The following is a 20,075-nucleotide window of genomic DNA, read 5'->3' on the forward strand; positions in this document are numbered from 1 at the left end:
TCCTGCCCACCTCTGGTTCCTTTGGTTATCCCAAGCGAAGTGGGAGTCCTGGAACTGAGGAAAACCTCAAGCTTTGCTGGGTCACAGTGGGACCTTGTGACACCTGGCTGCCTGCAGTGGCACAGGGCTGGTGTTCCCAGCTGCCTCTTGTCCCGTGACAATGACCTTTGTTGTGTTCCTTTCCCCAGGGATCATTTCAACGTTTCTCCACGTGCATCCCTTTGGAGCCAGCATTGAGTACATCTGCTCGTACCTGCAGCGCCTGGACAGCAAGGTGGGTGCAGGGACAGGTGGGGCTGGACAAGCAAGGCCTGGGCTCTGCTCCCTGCAGAAATCTGCTGGAGCAGGATGAGAGAAGGGGTGAACTTTTTTGGATCACAGGATGGTTTGGGTTGGATAGACCTTAAAGCCCATCCAGTTCCACACCCTGTCATGGGCAGGGACACCTTCCACTAGACCAGGTTGCCCAAAACAGCCCATCTTTGGGGTCCACCACTAACCATGTCCCCAAGTACCACATCCACACAGCTTTTAAATCCTCCAGGGATGGGGATTCCACCACTGCCCTGGCCAGGGAAAAATCTCCATCTCAAATGCATTTTGGTTTATTCTATTGAAGTCTGTTGCCCTTGGGCAGCTTCGTTCTGTTCTCCTTATCCTTATGACCTTCAAGGAGAAGAGCAAACAACAGCCTTGTCCTCTGGACATCTCACACCCTCTGCCCTGTTTGTGTGTTCTCTAAACTGAGCAGTCACATGGTGTTTGTGTCTCTGAGCAAAGTTTTTGGGTCTTTCCCTGAGCCTGTTCTGTCTCCTGGAAGTGAGGTGGTTTTTAGGAGGTGTGTATTCCAGAAGCAGAAGCACTGGAGCTTTGGGGGGTCTGTGGGAAGGGAAGGGTATGGTCACCCAGGGCAGTGACAAGCCATGCTCCTGGATTTCCCTTGGCACAATGTGGAGCTCCTGTGCCCTGCAGCATTCCTCTGTCCCGCTGGCTTCGCTCTCCTTTTTGGAGTATACGGGAGCAACTGTGCAAAGCCTTTTGGATGGAAGGAATTACATATCATTCTCTTCTATCCTCTTCTCCATTTGTCTTCCTTAAAGAGCCCCAGGAACAGGAGGCCCTACCAGCATGGGAATCCTCTCTTGGGACTGGAACTTTTCCAGCTGCTTGTGTTTATAACTCAGTGTTTAATGTACCCTTTCCTAAGAAAACATAACTCCCTGGCCTGGCTCACTCCAGCCTTATAAAGACAGAGTTAATAATATGTCTCCTCATTCTAGCTTGGAATTTATCCGTGGGGCCAACAGCTGCCTTTATTTTGGTTTGGAGCTCCTATAAAACTGCCATCATAGCATTCAGCTGCCTTCTGGAACTTCCTCTTTGGTATCCACAGTGCAGAGAAGGGCTCCTGGAAGCTTCTGCAGTCATCTTGGAAGAGTCCCTGTGCAGAGCCCACCCTTTAACGTGTGCTATGGCATCAGTCTCCTCTTGTCCACTCACACTCAGGGCTATCCCTGTTGTCTGTTGTGTTCCTTCTGAGCTCTTCTGTCTCCTCCTTGGCTCTTGCAGGAGCTCAGATTAGTTTGGGATGTTATTTTTAACCCTGAGCAGATCTTTGAGGAAGGAGGAGAGGGGAGTACTTGAAGGTACAACCTAGTTTCTTGAAGCTACTAGCAGGAAAGGAAGGGGAATATCTTTCCCATGTTCCCTACCCATCAATCTCGCCAAGGTCAGCAGAGAGCACAGAAATTAAGATCCAAGGTGGTTTGGAGCCATGAAAAAGCCCTTCAGAAGTTGTCTGTAGCCCTGAGTATGGCTTGGCAGGGCCTTGGGCTGACAAACCCACCTCACCTCAGGTTCCTTCTCTGCAGTGGTGCAACCCCAGTGTTGGCTCTTGGCTCTGTTGGAGCAGCTCCTGCCCTATCAGGGATGTGAGAGTTAAACTAAAATAAGGTAAAAGTGCTCCCTGTTCAGTGACTTAAATATCTGGGAGGTTTAAATCCATTATCTTGCATTCCACAGGGGGAAAAATTCAGCTAGTCCCTTTACCTTGACTTCCAGTGATTATCCCAAAGTGTGACAGCACCACAGCTCCTGATATCCCGGCATTATCCCTACAAGTCCAGGGAAAGCCTGGATGAACTTGAGCAATTCAAATGTTTGGGTTTGGCTTATCACCAGCCATCAGGCCTTCCATCTTCACTTTTAGCCATGTTTTCCTTGTGTTCCCACAGATCTGCACAGCAGAAGTGGAGGTTCTCATGACACGACTCCAGAACACATTCCGGCAGGAGCTGAGCGGGGTTGGGGCCAGCCTGGAGAAGAGGTGGAAGTTTTGTGGCTTTGATGGGTTGAAAATGACTTGAGCTTTGACTTTATGCTGGAAACAGTGGGATATAGATGCTGAGAAAACCTGGGATGCTCTTCCCTCTGTTCCTGATGATTCCCTCGCACCATGGCCTTGGGGAAAAAAGTGTACATGAAACCAAGCCCAGAGCAGCACTGGAAGAACCTTCAAGTTCTGCAGCTCCTTTGAGTAGTTATTTGTTAATGGGCAAGTGCTGTTCAATATATTTGGGGAAAAAAGCTCCTGCCTGACCCTTTGAAGCACAGCGTGTTGACTCCGTGTTCTGCCAATGTTGTATGTGCTTGTGTGCCCAAATTCCTCCTCCTCAATTTTCCTTCTGGTGGGAACAGCCATAGACTGTCCTGAAGCAACATCAAAGGGGCATCTTCTGGTTTCTAGATCACCAAAAGGGGAAAAAAAGGCATTTTTTAGATATTTCTATGAGTAAAAAGCAAGTTATGTTTAAACAAGATTTAGATGGCTCAGGAGCCTCCGAGCCAAGTAATTGGTTCTTTTTTGTGCTATTTTCTCTATTAGCAGTTAAGCTGAGGTGGGGGCAGAGGAGGATTCTGGCAGTGCCGCCCGTGCTCTGGGTCAGTCTGTACAGAATCTTTTACATCAGAAGGGTGTTTAATTTTCTAGGGGTGTTGGTGGAGTGGAGCTATATCAGCCTGGCTTTTGGTGATTTTTTTACCACCCAGTTCCTCCACCTAGTTTGCTTTGGAGACCAAGCTCAAGCAGCACAGACTCCTCTGCTCCTGAACCTTCCCAGCACTGTTCCTCATGTTCCCACTGCATGCCAGGGTCTTCCCCACCTCTGCAGAGGTGCAGGGTAACACAGCTCAGCCCATTGATCCAGCCAGCCCAGATCCCTTTGTGGATCCTCCTGCCCCCCAGCAGACCCACATTCCTGCCCTGCTGTGTCAGCTGCAGAGCTCACAGCCATCCTGTGCAGTATTCCCATTCTGCCAGACACCCTGACATGTTCCCAGGATGGGAGCTGTCATAGTTTTCCAGCTGCACTCTTCCAGCCCCTTCCTGTTCTCCATGCCCCAGGCATTGGTGCCCTTCACTTGGGCTGTTGATCCCACCTCATTTTTGGGGGACAAGCTCCAATTCCTCTGTTCCTGTTCTCAGGCATTTTCCTAATTTGTGACACATCCCCAACCCTTGTGTCATTCTGCCAGATGGTTCTCTGCACTGTGCCATGGCTGAGGTGGTGCCCAGGTGAGCACAGGGACATTTCTGGTGTGTTCCATGTACCTGGCATAGACACCTGTTGTTGGGTGCACCAGTCCCTCATCCAAAACCCCACAATTCTGCTGGTGATGCCAGGCTTGGAGGCAGGTATTGACCTGCTGGTTCCGCCTGTTTTTCCCCCTCACCATTCCCTGCAACTGGAAGGATGGAGGAGAGCACTCCCTGTGCTCCCTCACCCAGTTATGCCAAGGCCCTGAGGTCTCTCTGGATCCCTTGGATTTCTTCCTGCTGCCTGGATGAACCATCCTTCTCCTTGTTGCTCCCACTGGCAGAGCCTGGCACCAGTTCTTCCTGGGCACTGGGGGAACCGGGATGCTCACAGAGGAGACACCCCTGCTGTGCCAGGTAGGAATGTGGCACTTGTATCCCCTGTCCCTGCGGGTCAGCCAGGTGGAGAGAGGGCAGGGTGGTGTGTACTCAGTGAGACCTCTCCTTGGGAAAATCAGGGAAGAAGCTCCAGAAATTAGGACAATTCCAGAGGCCTGAGAGCAGCTGGGGCTGGAGCACACCGGAGTCAGGGGAGACATGGAATGAGTGGGACAGGGACTGGGCTCCCCAGCATGGGAGCTCCCACAGTACAAGGGCTTGTTGGCTGCAGGGTGGGAGCTGGGATGGCACTGGGGCACTGTGGGCAGCCAGAGCCTCCTCCTGGGGGGCTGGGGCTGTTGGGGAGACCAGACAGGTTGTTCTGCGGGGCAGCAGGAGGGTGAGCAACCAGGACCTGTGGAGTGATGGCTGGTGCTGTGAAAGTGAGTCAGGGCTAGAGCCCCCCAGAGTCCTCCTGCTTCCCCTCTCACGGCTTTCCCTACTAGGGCTTTTCCAAAGGGGCTGATGTTTCTGCCAGGAGCATTCCATACTGCAGATGGGCTGCTGAGATGACAGCCAGGGATGGGTGACAGAGACCTTCCCTTGGGGCTGTGCTGCTCCCATATGGGCTGGTTGTTCTCTGCTCCCAACACCGAGTGCTTGCCACATTGGGAGCAGATAAAAACACTTTGAAAAAATGTTCTGAATAGTTGTGTCCCTGCAGATGAACGCTGTATTTTTAAGGAATAAACATTTTTTATGGGCAAATCTTGGCCCTGTTGGTTTCTTTGTCTTGTGTTCATTGCCTGCCAGGGGAGAGACTCCATTCCAGGTCCTCAGCTGTGCTCCTTCCCAAGTCCTCTTCCATGCTCCATCCCAAGTCCTCCACCTTCTCTTGTGAGTATCAAGAGTGCTCAGTAATGGGCCTGGATGCTCCCTGCTCCCTCTGCAGCCTCTATGGTCCCTCCAACCCAGGCAGTGAACTCCTGGTCCATGACCTCCTCCCTCCTGCTGAGCAGCTGGAGTTTGCAGGTTGTGGCAGTGCTGGGGTGCATGCGGCCCAGCAGCACCAGTTTGTACTTGTGATGAGGATGGGCAGGGAGGTGATGCAGAGGAAACAGAACTAAGCAGCCCCATGTTGTTCTGTGCCGTGTTTGGGAGGAAGCTGCAAGTGGGACTGTGGCCTTAAAATGGAGCTGCTGAGGGGGACTAGTGGCTGCTGGATTGGGTCAGGGAGAGATCCCTGGGCAGCAGCCAGGGCAGAGCTGGGGCCCAAACAAGCAGGAGTTGTTGAGGTTAAAAGGGATCCTGAGGATAACCCAGGCCCTCTTGGGGGAAGGTGCTCTGGAGATACAGGGCTGCAACAGGTTGCCCAGAGAGGTGGTGGCTGCCCCTGGATCCCTGGAAGTGTCCAAGGCCGGGTTGGATGGGACTTGGAGCAGTCTGGGATAGTGGAAGGTGTCCCTGCCCATGGCATGGGGTGGAACAGGATGGGCTGTAAGCTCCTCCCAACCCAAACCATTCTATGATCATCACCATGTCACAGGGCCAGGAGCCTGGCTGTGGCCCCCAGAAGGCTCATGGGTGTGTTAATGGGCAAAGTGGTGCCAATTTTGGGTGTTGGTGGAGGTTAGGGAGGCTCTCCAAGGTCTGTAACCCTCCAGTTGCAATCTGTGAGCTGTAGATCCATCCCATCAGGTCTGTGAGCTCCTCAACACCAGAGCTCTGCAGGGCTCCTGGATGTGGAGAGCACCTGTGTGCCCAGCCTGTTCCAGACCCTGCTGGACACACCATCACTGTAAAGATGCCATGATGGAGCAGCAGGAAGATCTGCACGGAGAGTTGAGGTGGAAACCATCCACTGGCCCTCATCAACCACCCCAGGCAGCACATTCCCAGTTCAGGTTTCACCTGCCAGCACAACTGACACTTCAGGGGTGTCCTGGGAACCCATGTATGGCAGTGGGGAAAGCTCAGGATGGAGGGGATTGAGCAATGGTTGATCACTGCCAAGGCTCAGTGTCTGGCGTGGGAAGTACGGTTCCTTCCATCCAACCCTGCCCTTTCTCCACACGCTGTTTCTGGCTCTCATTTCTTTTGGCAGAAAATTCACATTCTCTTCCCCTCTCTCCTCCCCTCGGCTGCGGCGGCTCCTCTCCATCACTTCCCTGTTTCTCCTCCTGTCTGTGGGCTGGGAAGGGCCCCAGAGCCATCGTGGAGATGCTGCCGTGAAAACCATAGTCCCAAAGGAAGAGCCAGGAGCTCCAGGAGGGAAAGGTAAATGTGGGGCCTTTGTTCCAGCTGCGAGGAGAGAAACTGCTGCTGAAACTGGGGGAGCAGCTGCTGCTCCTTGGGAATGGAAGGGGCAGCTGGGCTGAGCTTTCCCCATGAGATTTCCTGAAATAAGCACGAGTCCTGTTTTTGAGTTAGTGAGATTTCTGCTCTGGTATCCCCCTCCAAAGGAGGATTTGTGGGGCTCTGGTTTTGCTCCTGCTGTGGGCCAGCGTTTCCCTCCCGTGCTGAGTGAGCTCTCCTGTCCCACAGGGCTCTGCAGGGTCACGCACCCCTGTCCCCAGCAGGGACACCCACCTTGCTGCTGTGCCTGTGGGTTGGAGGTGCTGGTCCCCATCTCACCTGTCCCCAGGGCCATAAATTCACACCTGGAGTGAGAAGTAAAGGCAGGTGTTTGGGATTAACTCCTGAAAGATGAGCTTTGGGAATGCCAGTGGTGGTGGCACATCACAGGGCTCTTTGAGTGGTGCCTGCAGTCAGGCAGATAAGCAGCAGCTTGTCTGGACTTCTTCCTGCCTTCTTCCTGCCATCCCTCTGCTGCTCCCCCTCCTAACCAGGATTCCTCTTCCTCCTCACCCCATGGCAGCCGCATCCCCCAGGACTCTGCTTAGGCAGGGGCTGTGGCCATGGGCTCTGCCGGAGTGTGGAGCTTCACCTGCACAAAGGTAATTCCCTGCAGTGTTTCTCTCTGGGGGTTTGTCCATCCACCCACCCACCCACCAACCCACACTGGAGCTGCTCCCATCCTGCTGGGGGCTCCTGGTGCAGCAGAGGCACAGGAGCTGCCTGGCATGTGGGGATTCTCTCACCTGCAACAGCCAAAGTGTTACATGTGCCAAGCTGTCCCTGGGGGAGCAGGATGGAAGTTACAAAAATCCCTGTATTGCATCTATTTTAATTTGACAGAGGGCAGGGTTGAATGGGATGTTGGGAAGAAATTCCTCCCTGGGAGGGTGGGAGGCCCTGGCACAGGGTGCCCAGAGAAGCTGGGGCTGCCCCTGGATCCCTGGCAGTGTCCAAGTCCAGTGTCCAAGTGTCCAGGGGCTTGGAGCAACCTGGGACAGTGGAAGGTGTCTGCCCATGGCAGGGGTGGAATGAGATGGTTTTTGGGGTCTCTTGCAACCCAAACCAGTGTGGGATTCTATGATGTAGCTGAATTCCCTTTTCAGTGTGCCCTTACAGGGAACTCTGAACAACTCTTTTATAGTTGTTTTCTTCTTTATGTAACTTCCTAAATACCTTTAGAAATTGAAATTTCAAAGCTGGCCAGAGGGAAACCATCTCAGGGGCTGGAGGGGGCCTGCAGCTCTGGCTGGGCCTGACACAGGAGCCCTGTCCTGTTCCTGGGGAGTCTCACCCTCATCCCTGGAGATTTCCAGGCATTCATTTTTCATTCTTGCCTTAAGCCTCTTTGGGGAGGCTCCTTCCACAGCCTGTACTCTGACCTCAGTCCTCTCTCCATCCGGGGCTGCTGTTGCTCTTTGGACTGTGCTGGGTGGTGCCGCTGCTGGAGCAGTGGCACAGGTGGCACCAGGAGGAGGTGGCACCAGGCTGGAGGCAGCCAGGTCAGTGTGGGGTGAGGAATCAGGTCCCTGTGCAGGCTCTCAGAATCTGTGACAGGGGGGCTCCCCAAAGCTCTGGGAGAGGGGATGGGGTGTCCAGGGTGTGTCCATGGGCTGCGGTCCAGCCTTTGCCTGGGGTAAAGCACTTTGGCACCTCTGGTCACATGCAGTTGTTTATGATTTAAAAGAGATGGATCATAGAATGGTGGAATCGCTCGGGTTTGGAGTAACCTTAAAGCCCATCTTGTTCCATGCAGGGACACCTTCCACCGTCCCAGGTTGCTCCGAGCCCTGTCCAGCCTGGCCTTGGACACTTCCAGGGATCCAGGGGCAGCCACAGCTTCCCTGGGCACCCTGTGCCAGGGCCTCACCATCCTCACAGGGAAGGATTTCTACTCAATATCAAATCTGAATCTCTTCTCCTGATGCCTCCAATGCCTTTGCTTGGAAGGTGGAAATGAGATGATGTTGTTGAGACATCTGCAGCCCCACTGGCTCTGCAGACAGGTGACAGAGGGACAAGTTGTCTCCTGCAGACTCCCTGGGGTCTTTCCAGCAGTTTCTCTCTTAAAGCAGGTATTGCTGCCATGTGTCCAGCTAGGTGTGTTTTCCACAGGACCTTTGGCTCAGCCCCTGTGCCAGGCCCCAGCCCTGGGATGCAGCCCGTGGCCCTGCAGAGCCTGTCAGAGCTGGAGAGGGCCAGTCTGCAGGAGCTGGCACTGTTCCGGCTGCAGGAGAAGCTGCTCGTGGGGCATCTCAGCCTGGACGGAGGTACTGGGTGGAGAGGATGGCAGAGGAGGGAGAGGATGGCAGACAATGGGAGAGAAGGGAGAGGATGGGAGAGGAGGCTCCTGCCAAGGGGGGCTGAGGCTGAGCTCACCCCCTGCACCAGAGCCGAGGATGGAGATTGTGGAAAGCCATTTGTGACATATTTTGATCTATTTTATTTCTCATTCTTGCTTTGTTCTGAGCCCCGAGGGCCTGATCAGCCTTTAGAGGGGTTTGCATGTCCATAGCAGTGTGAGAACATGACCCTCCAACCCCCAAACTCAAACCAGATGTGACAGCTTGGCAAGGTCTCCACTGGGATTGTCTGAGTGCCCTTGGGGTGGGACAGGCTTTGCTGTTTGGATCCATGTCCAGCACTAAATCCTGATGCTGGAAAGTGGCTTATGGGAGAGTGGATAATGCACTGGGAGATTAAAGGGTGGATAAATTTAGGAGCTGCACAGGAACTGAGCACAGAGGCCCTGTCAGGGTTCCCAGGGAACACAATTGCCTGTGTCCCCCAGCATTCTCACAGCAAAACCAGACAGCTGGGGTTCCTCTGACTTCTTCCCAAATTCACCAGTTACCTCCTCTGCCCTGAGCCATATCTTGGCATCTCAGCAGGGCAGGGGATGCCTCCAGATCATCAGCTCTGGGATTGGGGGGTGCAGAGGGAGCTTGGGGGTTTCCAGCACCCCTTTCACTCACAGCAGTCCCAGGGCAGCTGGGGCTGGGCCCCCCCAAGTATGGAGGCCCCAGGAATCTGGGAACCTCTCCCAGGGCCAGAGCATCTCCCAAAGCCCAGCTTCATACTGGGCACCAAGTGCTTGGGGTGACACCCAAGTTTGGTTTCCTGTCTTAATAATCTTTAGATTTCATGCCATGGAATGGCTTCATGAAGAGTCCAGCACTGCTCCTCTCTCCCTCCCAGTTGCTCCAGGGCTGCAGCACCAGTCCCTGGAGGACTCTGACCACAAACATCCTGATTCCTTTTCTATTTTGTTTTATTTTGGGCTTTTGTGATCCCACTTGCAATGACACCCTGCAGCAGCAGCTTCTCCAGGGACCAGTGCAGTGCCAAAAACCCCCCCAAACCCCAGTATTTCGTTCCTGGTTGGTCAGTGTGCTGCTGGATAATTTATGTTGGCTTCTACACTCATGTTGCTCATTCCAGCGGTCAGAGCTTTCCTCTAAGTCTTACAAAATAACCCAAACATGTAGATATAAGCTGTTCCTAAGAAGAGAATTCCTCAGGAATGAGGAGTATGAGCCAGAATAGGGTGATGTGTCCTGGAAGGGTTTAGGGTGGGCATTGACTGAATTCTCTGTTCATTGCTGCTGGATGTCTGAGGTGGGAGACCTCCAGATCAGGATGGGGTTTGTGATATTGTTTTGTTCAACTTTATGTGTCTGTGCTCTGTAAAACATTCCCAAAAGCCTTTCTGGGCCGCATTCCTCATGTAGTGCCATGGGATCCTTCCATCCCTTCACCTGGGGAGGACGGTGCCCATCTCTGGGGCTGTTCCCCAGTTAGTGATGTCCATCTCAGGGAATGTTCCCCGGGCAGCTGCTGCCCACCATGTCCCCCATGGGACTCCTGGATCTGCTCAGGGCCGTGGCCACCACTGCAGTGTCCCCTGGCAGGAAGCTGCAGAGGGACAGGGACCCCGTGCTGAACCAGCCCTAAGATGTTGGTTCTGAACATTCCCCTTCTCTTCTCCTCCCAGATGGCTCCAAAGGCACTAAATCCATCCGGCAGAAGCTGGAGAGCTTCTCGAAGGAGAGGAAAGGTGAGCAGCCTCCTTTGCACCAGGGCTTTGGTCCTTGCTCTCAGGGGGAATCAGTGATTTTTGGTGGGTTGAGCTGGGAGGTGCCCAAATCCAGCAGGATGCTTCATCCCAGGTTGTTTTGGTGTTCTTGGAATGGCATGAGCTTGGTTGAGCCTGGAAGGCATGGAAAAATGTGGGTGGAATTTACATAATGTCGACATCCATTTTTAAGCTGTACCCACATAAATGTGTCTATCTGCCCATTTTGCCCCAGTCTTGCTGCTTCCAATTTTATTTTAACGTCCCTTGAAAGACCTCAGTGACAGCCCTGGGGCACCCTAAATCCTACAGCGGAGCCAGGTGGGAATGCGCTTCCCCACACCAGCACAAAGCCCACTCAAGGAAACTATTGAATTTAATGTCTCATATTTTACTAAGTCGGTTTGTGGCTCTGACCCAGGTGTAAAACTCCAGGGCAGTGCAAAGGCAGGGGGTGAGGAGAGCCCTCCTTGCCAGAGGGATGGAGAGGGACAGTGATTTGGGAAAAATACCATTAATACCAAGATTTTCTTGAGCAGACATAGCTGAGGCAAACCCTGTCAGGAACAGGAGGTTAGAATTTGGGAAAACGATTTCATATTGGATATTTCTGGTGATCTATGAAGTTGTTGCTTCACAGACACTGTGACATCTTCATAGGGCTGTAACCAGTGAAAAGAAGGAAAGTCCAGGAAAAACTGGGACAAGCTCCAACAAGCACACTGATGGAGAGCAGTTTTCCTTGCCAGCTCCCCTGTGTCTCCTTCCTCTTCCTTCAGCACCCCATTTCCCACATCATGCCCTCCCCGCCTGGCTCTTTGGCACCCAGGGTCCAGGAGAGCAGCTCCCTTTGGCTTTACCTGGCTCCTTGGGAAGGCACCACCCACTCCAGGTGCTCCCGGGGGCAGGAAAACTGGGCTGGATTAGTGCAGCTCCCTCACTAGGCAATGCCTTTCCCTTTCTGCCATGTTTTCCCCCAGACTGCTCTCCCCACACCTTCGGGATCCCGCTCTCCCAGGTCATCGCCAACGACCGCACCTTCCGGCAGTTGCAGGAGGCCGTGGGGAAGAGCCGCCGGCTCTGCCTGGAGGTGGAGGCCACGGTGGCGAGGTTTAGGGCTCAGAGGCTGAAGAGATTGGGAATGGGCACCAGCTGTATCCGGGCACCCGATGGGGCCTTCCCAGAGGAGCCACTTTCACCAACTCTTCTGGACAAGAGCTCCTGGAGCCAACGGAGGGTACAGTGCCCAGAATGGGCTGTGGTGGTGCTGTGGGTTGGGGGGGTCTGAATTCAGCAATAAATGAGGTTTTTCAGGGTCTTTTCTTACTGGCTGTGGGTTGGTTATGTCCCAGGCTGGGCCAGTCCCAGTCCTCAGGGAAATGGGGATGTCCCCAGTCCCCTTGGAGATGGATGGTAAGGGGTGGGAGGATCTCCACTAGCTCAGCTCTTGTGGAGCTGAGGTTACCAGGGGGCTATTTAAGGGTCCAGAGGGCAAGAATAGATGGGATATTGGGAAGGAATTCTTCCCTGTGAGAGTGGTGAGGCCCTGGCACAGGTTGCCCAGAGAAGCTGTGGCTGCCCCATGCCTGGAAGTGTCCAAGGCCAGGTTGGACAGGGCTTGGAGCAACCTGGGACAGTGGAAGCCCCCCATGGCAGGGGCTGGTCTGTATGCTGCCCATTCCGACAAACCCCTGAGGTTCCTGATGGATCTATGGGGTCATTCCTGCCATCTGCAAACCCCCTCTGCTCCATCCCAGGGGGCCATGTCCGTGGATTCCATCACTGACCTGAGTGACAACGCTTCTGAGCTGCTGGAGGCACTGCAGCTCTCACACCCCCATGAGCTGGACCCTCGCAGGAGCCGGGGCAAGAAGAAGCCGCTGAGCCTGAACCCAATCACCTGGCAGGTGCCACGGATTGTGGACAAGTGCTGCACACACCTGGAGACACACGGTAAGGACAGGAAAAACTCCCTGTGTGTGGTTGCTGGGACATCCTGGCCTGGCCACCCCAAGGTGGGAGGAGGCACCTACTTTAATGTGGGATTTACCTGAAGGTTGGACTCAATGGTCTGGGAGGTCTTTTCCAACCTTGGCAATTCTGTGAGTCCTGGGGTAGGGCATCTCCCAAAAAGCCTACTGTGGAGAGTCCTCTGGGCTGGATGCAGCACCAGAAGGGGATGTCACTGAGAAGAGAATTTCACTGTGTGTGTCACTGACCATCTCTTGGTGTTTTAACTCCCACTGCAATTCCAGCTCTTACTCAGAGTGACTGCAGGGATGAGCATTCCTCCTTCGCCTGCAGACAACCAGGAGGAAATTTCATGGCTCCACAATCCTTCCTTTTCCCCCACCACCTGGAGCAGGGAAAGGTGTGCAGGAGAAGCTCTGCCATGGTGCTGAGGTGCTCCCAGGTCCAGGCAGGGTAGCAGAGAGCCGTGGGAATGTACAACACTAACCTGTCTGTCTCCCAGGTCTCCAAACAGTTGGCATCTTCCGTGTTGGGAGCTCCAAGAAAAGAGTTCAGCAGGTAAATGGTGACATACGCTGCATCCTTGTGCTGTGCCTTGTCCGCGGGACAGAGGCTCATATGGATGGGGATGGATAGAATTGACATTGGTGTGGAGAGGTCTGAAACACCCCAGGCACATACTGGATCCCAGGCAGCCTGTATCCTGCTGCTGGGTCCTGCTCCCAGCCAGGAGAGTGGCCCAGCTCCTTCCCTTCAGGCTGTTTTTTGCAAGCAAGCCTCCATGCCCTGGTTGGCTTTTCAGAGTCCATCCAGGGGCTCCCTCTGGTCCCATGACTCATCCCCTGGGTACAGGAGGCGGTTGGTGCCTTTTGGGGTGCCCTGCTTTGGGGGGCATTGGGAGCAGCGAACTCTCCTGTCCTGCCATGGCAGCAGCTCTGCCAGCATGACTTGTGTGAAGAGGAAGAACTGATAGTGGTTTTCATCCTTCTCATTTCTTCCATCTCCAAGCTGAGGGAAGAGTTTGATCGAGGCCTGGACGTTTTCTTGGATGAGCATCAAAGTGTTCATGATGTGGCTGCCCTGCTTAAAGAGTTTCTTCGGGATATGCCGGATTCCCTGATTCCCAGAGAGCTCTATGGAGCCTTCCTCAGCACAGCCAGTGAGTACTTGTGGAGCAGGGACTGCACAGTCTCAGGAGGATTTGCGTTGGGGGGCCTTAAATCCCGTGGACACCTTCCAGTAGGTCAGGTGGCTCCAAGTCCTTTGGACATTTCCAGGAACAGATCCTTCCTCACTACCCTTCTTTTCCAAACCTCTGGACATCAATGGGATGGGTGATGTACTGCCTGGCCCTGCCACATGCAGTTACTGTAATCTGTGGGTTTGGTCAGGGGTTTGTTTGATTTTTCAAAAATTGGATTATAAAAATCCCTCTGCTCCAGTCTTTGACTGCGGGGCTGTGCAATATCCAACATCATCACAGCCCTTGCTGGCTTCTCCATCCTATGGGATGAAGGGTGGGACACCTTCTGGCTCCCTCCAGAGCTCATTGCCATGGATGTGGAGGAGGGCCTGGTGGGCTGGGATCCTCACTAACAGCTGCTCTCTGCCCAGCCATGGAGGGGTCGGCACAGCTGGACACCCTGCAGCTTCTGCTGTTCCTGCTGCCCCCCTGCCACAGTGACACCCTGCTCCGCCTCCTGCGCTTCCTGGGCGAGGTGGCCCGGCACGCCGAGCACTCCTGGGACGCTGAGGGCCGGCAGGTAAGGCTGATCCAGAGGGAGCAGCTGCACAGGGAGAGGGTGCTCAGGCTGCCGTGGCTAGAACCAGAGCTGCTGCAAGCCTGAGTGAAACCTTTGGAAAAACCAAATCCTTCACAGAATCATAGGATCACTGAGGTTGGAAAAGACCTCCAGGATCATCGAGTCCAGTCTGTGACCAATCCCCACCTTGTCCCCCATCCCAGAGCACTTGCCATGTCCAATCATTCCTTAGACATCTCCAGGGACGGGGACTCCACCACCTCCCTGGGCAGCCCCTTCCAATGCCTGACCACCCTTTCCAGGAACAAATTCCTCCTGGTGTCCAACCTGAACCTCCCCTGACACAACTTGAAGCTGTTTCCTCTTGTCCTGTCAAGGCAGGATGAGTCCCATGTCCATGTCAGGCCTGGGTGACTCAGGCTGGCTCAGGACTTTTTGGGTGGCAGGAGCTCCAGAGGGACCTGGCTGTGTGTCCACAGGCAGCCAAAGGGGTGTTTTTGTAGACTTATTCTGGATTTCCACCTCCCAGTGCCATGAAGGACTTGTGACAATGTGTTGAGGTTGATTGTGGTTTTTCTGGACAACTCAAGCTCTGAGTCTCTCTGCTTTTGTCCCATAATGTGAGGTTTATATCGAAATATAATTTCAATTCTAAATATCTCTTGGGAGGGGCTGGGAAGGTGAGGCAGGAGGGAATGGGATGAGTGTGTGCTCCAGCACCTCAAACCCTTTGCGCTGGCCCAGCCACCAGCTCAGAGAGGACCAAACTGGACCCAGACCAACACCTTGCTCTTGCCTCGCCCTCGTGCTCCTGCCCTGTGATGGGTGACGATATCCTGGGACATCCCATGCCAGTACATCTGCAGCCCACAGGATCCTTTTGTGCTTCCTTTCTAGATCCCTGGGAATAAAATGACAGTTTCAAACCTGGCTACAGTCTTTGGCCCCAACATCCTGCAGAAGGAGAAGCCTGGAGAGAAAGATGCCGGTGCCCTGAACTTTGAGGACAGTGCCGCCATAATCCTGGTGCTCCAGAGGCTGATTGAACACCACCACTCCCTGTTCATGGTAGGTGGAGCTCCTCAGGGCAGCTCCTTTGGACCGTCCTTCCTTCTGAGCCCTTCCAACAGCAGCAGGGAAGGAGGAGTTCCCAGCCCTGCTCAGGAGCAGGTGACTCGAGTGGGGGAAATGAAGCTCATTCCTTAGGGTATAAATATGGATTTGGGATGGCTTGGAGATGTGTTGTGAAGGCAGAGCTGCAGGCCATGGAGGTCCCCTCTTGTCTGTCACCTCCCACCCAGTGATGTGGGACAGCTCCTCCGGGACAGGGAACAACTATAGCAGAGGTGGCACCTTGGGGCTGTTTCTCCCCCAGAATCCCAGTGAGGGGGGAGAGAAGAGGAAAAAAAATGGGCAAACCTAGAAGAGGGAAGGAGCTGCAAGGAGATGGTGTGGGGTGGAAATGCCACAGCCTCAGGCAGGTTTGGGGAGAGCTGGTGAGGGACGGGATCAGCTCAGATCGGATCTTCAGTGGGTAATTTGGACCATCAGCAGGAGGCAGGGAATGCTCATCCTGTACTAGGGATACATAACCCTGAGGTTCCCAAAGGCATCTATTAGGGTCATGTAAAAGTTTGTGTGGGAGGAGAGCTCTGGGACCTCCAGACCAGTCAGATCAGGGCTCACTTCCAAGCCAGATCAGGGCTTCATCCACCTGTGCTTTACGTCTCTCCAGGGATGGGGAGCTCTGACCTCTCCAGGTCCTCTTCTGGGACTGTAACATCATCAGGGGAAGGGTTTTACCCTGTCAGAAGTGCCCCTGCAGCATCTTGGACTCTGCCCATCCTCTGGGAAAAGTCTGGCTCCATCCTTTCTCCACCTTCCCACAGAGCACTTGCATGCAGTAGTAAGAGCTCCTTCAGGTTTATTGGAAGGTGACATTTCAGGTCCCCAAAAAGCCTCATAGCAATTTGTGGGAGGCTACAAAGGACTGGGGATAGTGGGGGGAAAGCAGGGGCTGAGATCCTGCAGACCCTGGGAGGGGTGTGGGGTATGTCACCAACATGGTAGGTCTGTGACTATGAATTGTCCTGGAGCCCTTCCAGTGCCCTCGGCTGTCTCTGCTCATCCTCCTGCTGAGAGGAGCCCCACGAGTGATGTGGCCATGTCTCCCCCAGGTCTCTCCAGAGCTGCAGTGTGATGTCCTGAGGAGGCTGTTCCAGACAGACCCCGATGTCATTGAGTACCTGCTGCGCAGGAAGTTTCCTGCTGCACCGTAAGTCCCCAAGGGGCTCCTTGTGACATGGGGACAAGCGATGGCACACCCTGCTCATCTTCCTCCTCCCTCCACCACTTCTGGTCCCGGGCTCCCCAGCAAAAGCCCTTCATACCTCAGCTTCCCTATCCCTCAGAGCTCCCTGTTCTACCTCTCCTCCCCACCCTGTGCCAGCTCTCTCCAGAGCTCTTGTATTGACATGGCTCTTGTCCAGCCCCCTCCCCTGCTCCTGCCTCTCAGGGCCACACGCTGATGCCTGCTCCATCACCAACCTTCTACAAACCTTCTTCACCCCTGGTGTCCACATTTCCATGCAGGTTCTGCCTGCCCTGTGTGTCTGTGTGTGGCTGCCCACTCTGTCCATACATCCACATTTGGGATGCAAGATGGGACAGTCCCATCGATACTCAGAACTGGAGCTTGTGCCCTTCCCTGTGGTTAAAGATGGTGGGTAAAAGGACCTTGTGTCCCATGAGCTGGGCCCATCATGGAACCTAATGCAGGAGGGGGTTTACTCCCATGGGTTGGAAGTAGGGAATGATTGGAAGCAGGGGATCCTGAAAAGCAGGGGATTCTTGGGAGCCTTCCATCTCCGGGTAGAGCTGGTGACTCTTCAGCAAACATGGGCTATCCTGTGGGAAGGGTTTTCCTGGACCACAGGTCACCTTCAGGCCAGGCTGGGCAACACTTGCAGCAAGCTGATCTAGTGGAGGCCCATGGACTAAATGGGCTTCAAAGTCCCTTCCAACCCAAACCTAGGATTCTAGGATCTGAGCTACAGTTTCTTGTCTGTCTTCACATTCCTTTTGGGACTGTCTGGAGATGGCAGTCTTTGGGATCTTTGGGATCACTGCTTGAGGCCATTTGGGAGTGGGGTTGGCAATAGAAGCATTTGCAAATAGTATCTCTCTTTTTGTGCTTCCTTAGGAGCCCAGAGCGTGAGGATCCCACAGAGGACCAGGCTCCGTCCACAATGCCTGGCTGGACACACAGCCTGGAGCGGGGCTCGGTGTCCTTGGAGCTGTACAGCAATGTCTCCTTCCTAAACCTGGATGTTGGCATCTAGAGAGCCCTGGCCAGGCCCTCTGGACTAAACCAGGCAGCCTTTCCCAGCAAAACCCAGTCCTCTGCCCCACTTTGGGGGCAGCCCCTGTGCCTGTGCCATGGGGACAGAGCTGTGCTTGGGGTCACCTGCACAGGCTGTCACCTTGCAGATCCAAACCCTGCCGGGCCCTCAGCACAGCCCTCCCCTGCCACCTCCTTCTTCATGGGACCTGGGGAGGAAAGGCTGAGAGAGCTGGGACAGTTCAGCCTCGAGAAGAGACAGCTGAGAGGGACTTTACCCATGTATCCATATGCTTTTGTAAGCGCCTGGAGGGGCAGAACAAGGGGGAATGACCAGAGGGCAGGCCTAGATTGGGTATTGGGAGAAATTCTTCCCCATGATGGTGGTGAGGCCCTGGCCCATGTAGGGACACCTTCCACTGGACCAGGTTGCTCCAAGCCCCATCCAGGCTGGCCTTGGACATTTCCAGAGATGGGCCAGCCAGAGCAGGGCACTTTTGGGGATAAAACAATACTTCTGCAAACAAAACCAGGCAAACTGGAGTGTTTGGCAGAACAGGAAGGGATGGGGATGTTTCAAGGGCTGAACCTCCATCAGTTGTTCCATACAGATTTTCCTACATTCCCATCCAGAGCTGGTGGATGGATGATGTTCCATGGTTGTAGATGATCTTTATGGTCCCTTCCAACAAAAATCATTCTGTGAGAGATGGAACAGGGAATTGCAGCTGGGGCCAGCACCCCAGGAAACTTCGGGCTGGTGGGATGCTCCCATCCCAGTGTCATGGCTTTGAGCACATCTTGTAGCTCCAAGAGGATTACGAAGGACTGGATGAGCCTTTCCATGTTGCTGGCCTGAGAAGGAGGAGAGATTCTGTATTCCATATTCCACTAAAGCCTGCACCCAGTCCTGGTCTGAAGGCAGCCAGACCTTCTCAGGTGTCCTGCTCAGGACTGGGCTCTTATTTTGCAAAGGTCCCTTCCCTGCTGGTACAGTCAGGATGGGTGGGGAAGCATTTCCCGGAGGAGCTTGTGCTGTGAGATAGCTGGTGGGACCTCCAGGGAGCTGATAAGCTCCAGAGAGCAGCAGTGCTGTTGAGTCTGGTGAAGCAGATAAATTTGGGACACCATGAGGCTGTGGAGGGTTCCAGAGGCTACCAGCACACTCGAGTGTCAACTGTGAAACCAGCACTGTGTCCAGCCACTGCTCTGGGTGGGATTCTACTTGCTACAAGAGCAGCTCCAGCCTTCCAAATTCCTTCCTAGGGTGGTAAAACACTGGCACAGGGTGCCCAGAGAAGCTGTGGCTGCTCCATCCCTGAAAATGTCCAAGGCCAGGAGAGACAGAGCTTGGAGCAACCTGGGATAGGGGAAGATGTCTCTGCCCATGGCAGGGGTGGAATGGGATGAGCTTTAAAGTCCCTTCCAACACAAGCCGTTCTGTGATTTCATGACTATAGGATAAGACAGGGATGCTGACATAGGAGGCAGCTCTTTGCAGGAAAAGTCCTGCTGAATTTCACTTTCCCAGCAAAATAATGGGGGTAGGGGGTCACATGGAGCTCACTGGGAAGCGCCAGCTTTCTCTCTTTACTGCAGAACTCTAAACGTCGCTGTAGGGTGTTTATCCCTGGCAGTGTTGATGGGATATTGCTGGAAACTCCGCTTGAGGGCAGCCCGGCACCGGCGTGGCCACAGCCTCCTCCAGCTGCACCGAGACTCTTCCCTCCCACGGGAGCAGCCCCTGGCACTGCTGGAACACACAGGGCTAGCTTGGAGCTGTTCTATTCCAGCCTCATGAAATAAAACCCCTCCCGAAGCAAGTTGCAAAGCTAATTCATGGAGCCTTGGCATCACCCTAGAGAGGCCGGTTGGCTTTTTCATGCTCCAGATTCTGTTCTTGTGGGCTCTTTTCACCTGCAAGCCTTGGGGCTCACCTTAGAAACAATCGGGAAACTTCTGTCTTGATGTTTGCTGACGCCCAGTGCTGGCACAGGAGGGGTTGTTGCTGGGGGTGTCTGCTTTGGGGGGGGGTGGTTGGTTTTGGGGAAGTGGTGGCTGTTGGGGAATGGTTCATGTTTGGGGGTGTTGGGGGTGGTGGCTCTCGTGGGGGTGGCCCTTGTTTTGGGGATGGTCTCTGTTTCGGGGGTGGTTGCTGTTTGGGGAGGTCATTGATGTTTAGGGGGCAGTTGCCGCTGTTGGGGTGGCTCTGGCTGGTTCTTAGCCCCTCCTGAACCACCTTGACCCCCTCAGCACTGGTGGGGTTTCACAAGCACAGCCAAGCTTTGGGCTTGTATGAGGGGTACAACAGGGAGTGGGATTGGCTGCTCAGATTCATGAGAGATTTTAGAGTCAACAGCAAAGAAAGCAGAGCCTGTGCTCTTCTTTTTCAAAACCCCTGTGTCTCCCTCATGCTGATGACCAGGATCTAGGGTAGCACTCAGACACAGAGCTCTGCACTTGACAGCTCACTGGGAGACCTCTGGGAGAGAATAATGGAACCGTTGAGGTTGGAAAAGCCCGCCAAGACCACCAAGTCCAACCACTCCCATAGCACTGCCAAGGCCACCACTAACCCATGTCCCCAAGTGTCGCTGTTGAGCAGCTAGCAGAGTAATGAATGCACCAGTTCTCAGTGGCAAGAAGGAATGACCTTTA

The 20,075-nt window shown here is 54.1% G+C and overlaps 2 protein-coding genes across 6 annotated transcripts in view; both read left to right on the forward strand.

Moving 5' to 3' along the window:
- ENOX2 (ecto-NOX disulfide-thiol exchanger 2) overlaps nucleotides 1-4,681 on the forward strand; it is a 33,077-nt gene extending 28,396 nt beyond the window's left edge. For all 3 annotated transcript variants that reach the window (XM_085059946.1, XM_085059945.1, XM_085059947.1), the window contains exons 14-15: nucleotides 189-274; nucleotides 2,235-4,681. In XM_085059946.1, coding sequence (XP_084916072.1) covers nucleotides 189-274; nucleotides 2,235-2,366 — 218 coding nt within the window. In that variant the 3' untranslated portion in view covers nucleotides 2,367-4,681. The remainder of the gene's footprint in view (nucleotides 1-188; nucleotides 275-2,234) is intronic.
- A 1,143-nt stretch (nucleotides 4,682-5,824) lies between these two features.
- On the forward strand, nucleotides 5,825-19,044 carry ARHGAP36 (Rho GTPase activating protein 36). 3 transcript variants are annotated; one of them, XR_014852146.1, is made up of 11 exons: nucleotides 5,825-6,190; nucleotides 8,384-8,538; nucleotides 10,263-10,325; nucleotides 11,324-11,580; nucleotides 12,101-12,296; nucleotides 12,817-12,872; nucleotides 13,323-13,473; nucleotides 13,929-14,077; nucleotides 14,975-15,145; nucleotides 15,813-15,983; nucleotides 16,255-16,353. XR_014852146.1 is itself a non-coding variant. In XM_085059948.1 (11 exons), exons 1-11 carry the CDS (start codon nucleotides 5,892-5,894, stop codon nucleotides 17,416-17,418), a joined length of 1,734 nt encoding a protein of 577 aa, XP_084916074.1. In that variant the 5' UTR covers nucleotides 5,828-5,891; the 3' UTR covers nucleotides 17,419-19,044. The 3 variants fall into 3 exon arrangements, 2 of the variants coding, with proteins under 2 accessions (XP_084916074.1, XP_084916075.1); XM_085059948.1 differs by lacking the exon at nucleotides 15,813-15,983 and adding an exon at nucleotides 17,280-19,044 and having other exon boundaries at nucleotides 5,828-6,190; nucleotides 16,255-16,352; XM_085059949.1 differs by lacking the exons at nucleotides 5,825-6,190; nucleotides 15,813-15,983 and adding exons at nucleotides 6,597-6,870; nucleotides 17,280-19,044 and having other exon boundaries at nucleotides 16,255-16,352.
- The last annotated feature ends 1,031 nt before the right edge of the window (nucleotides 19,045-20,075 follow it).

This window comes from Lichenostomus cassidix, chromosome 4A (assembly GCF_008360975.1).
Source record: "Lichenostomus cassidix isolate B80296 chromosome 4A, HeHo_3.0, whole genome shotgun sequence".
Taxonomy (NCBI): Eukaryota; Metazoa; Chordata; class Aves; order Passeriformes; family Meliphagidae; genus Lichenostomus; species Lichenostomus cassidix.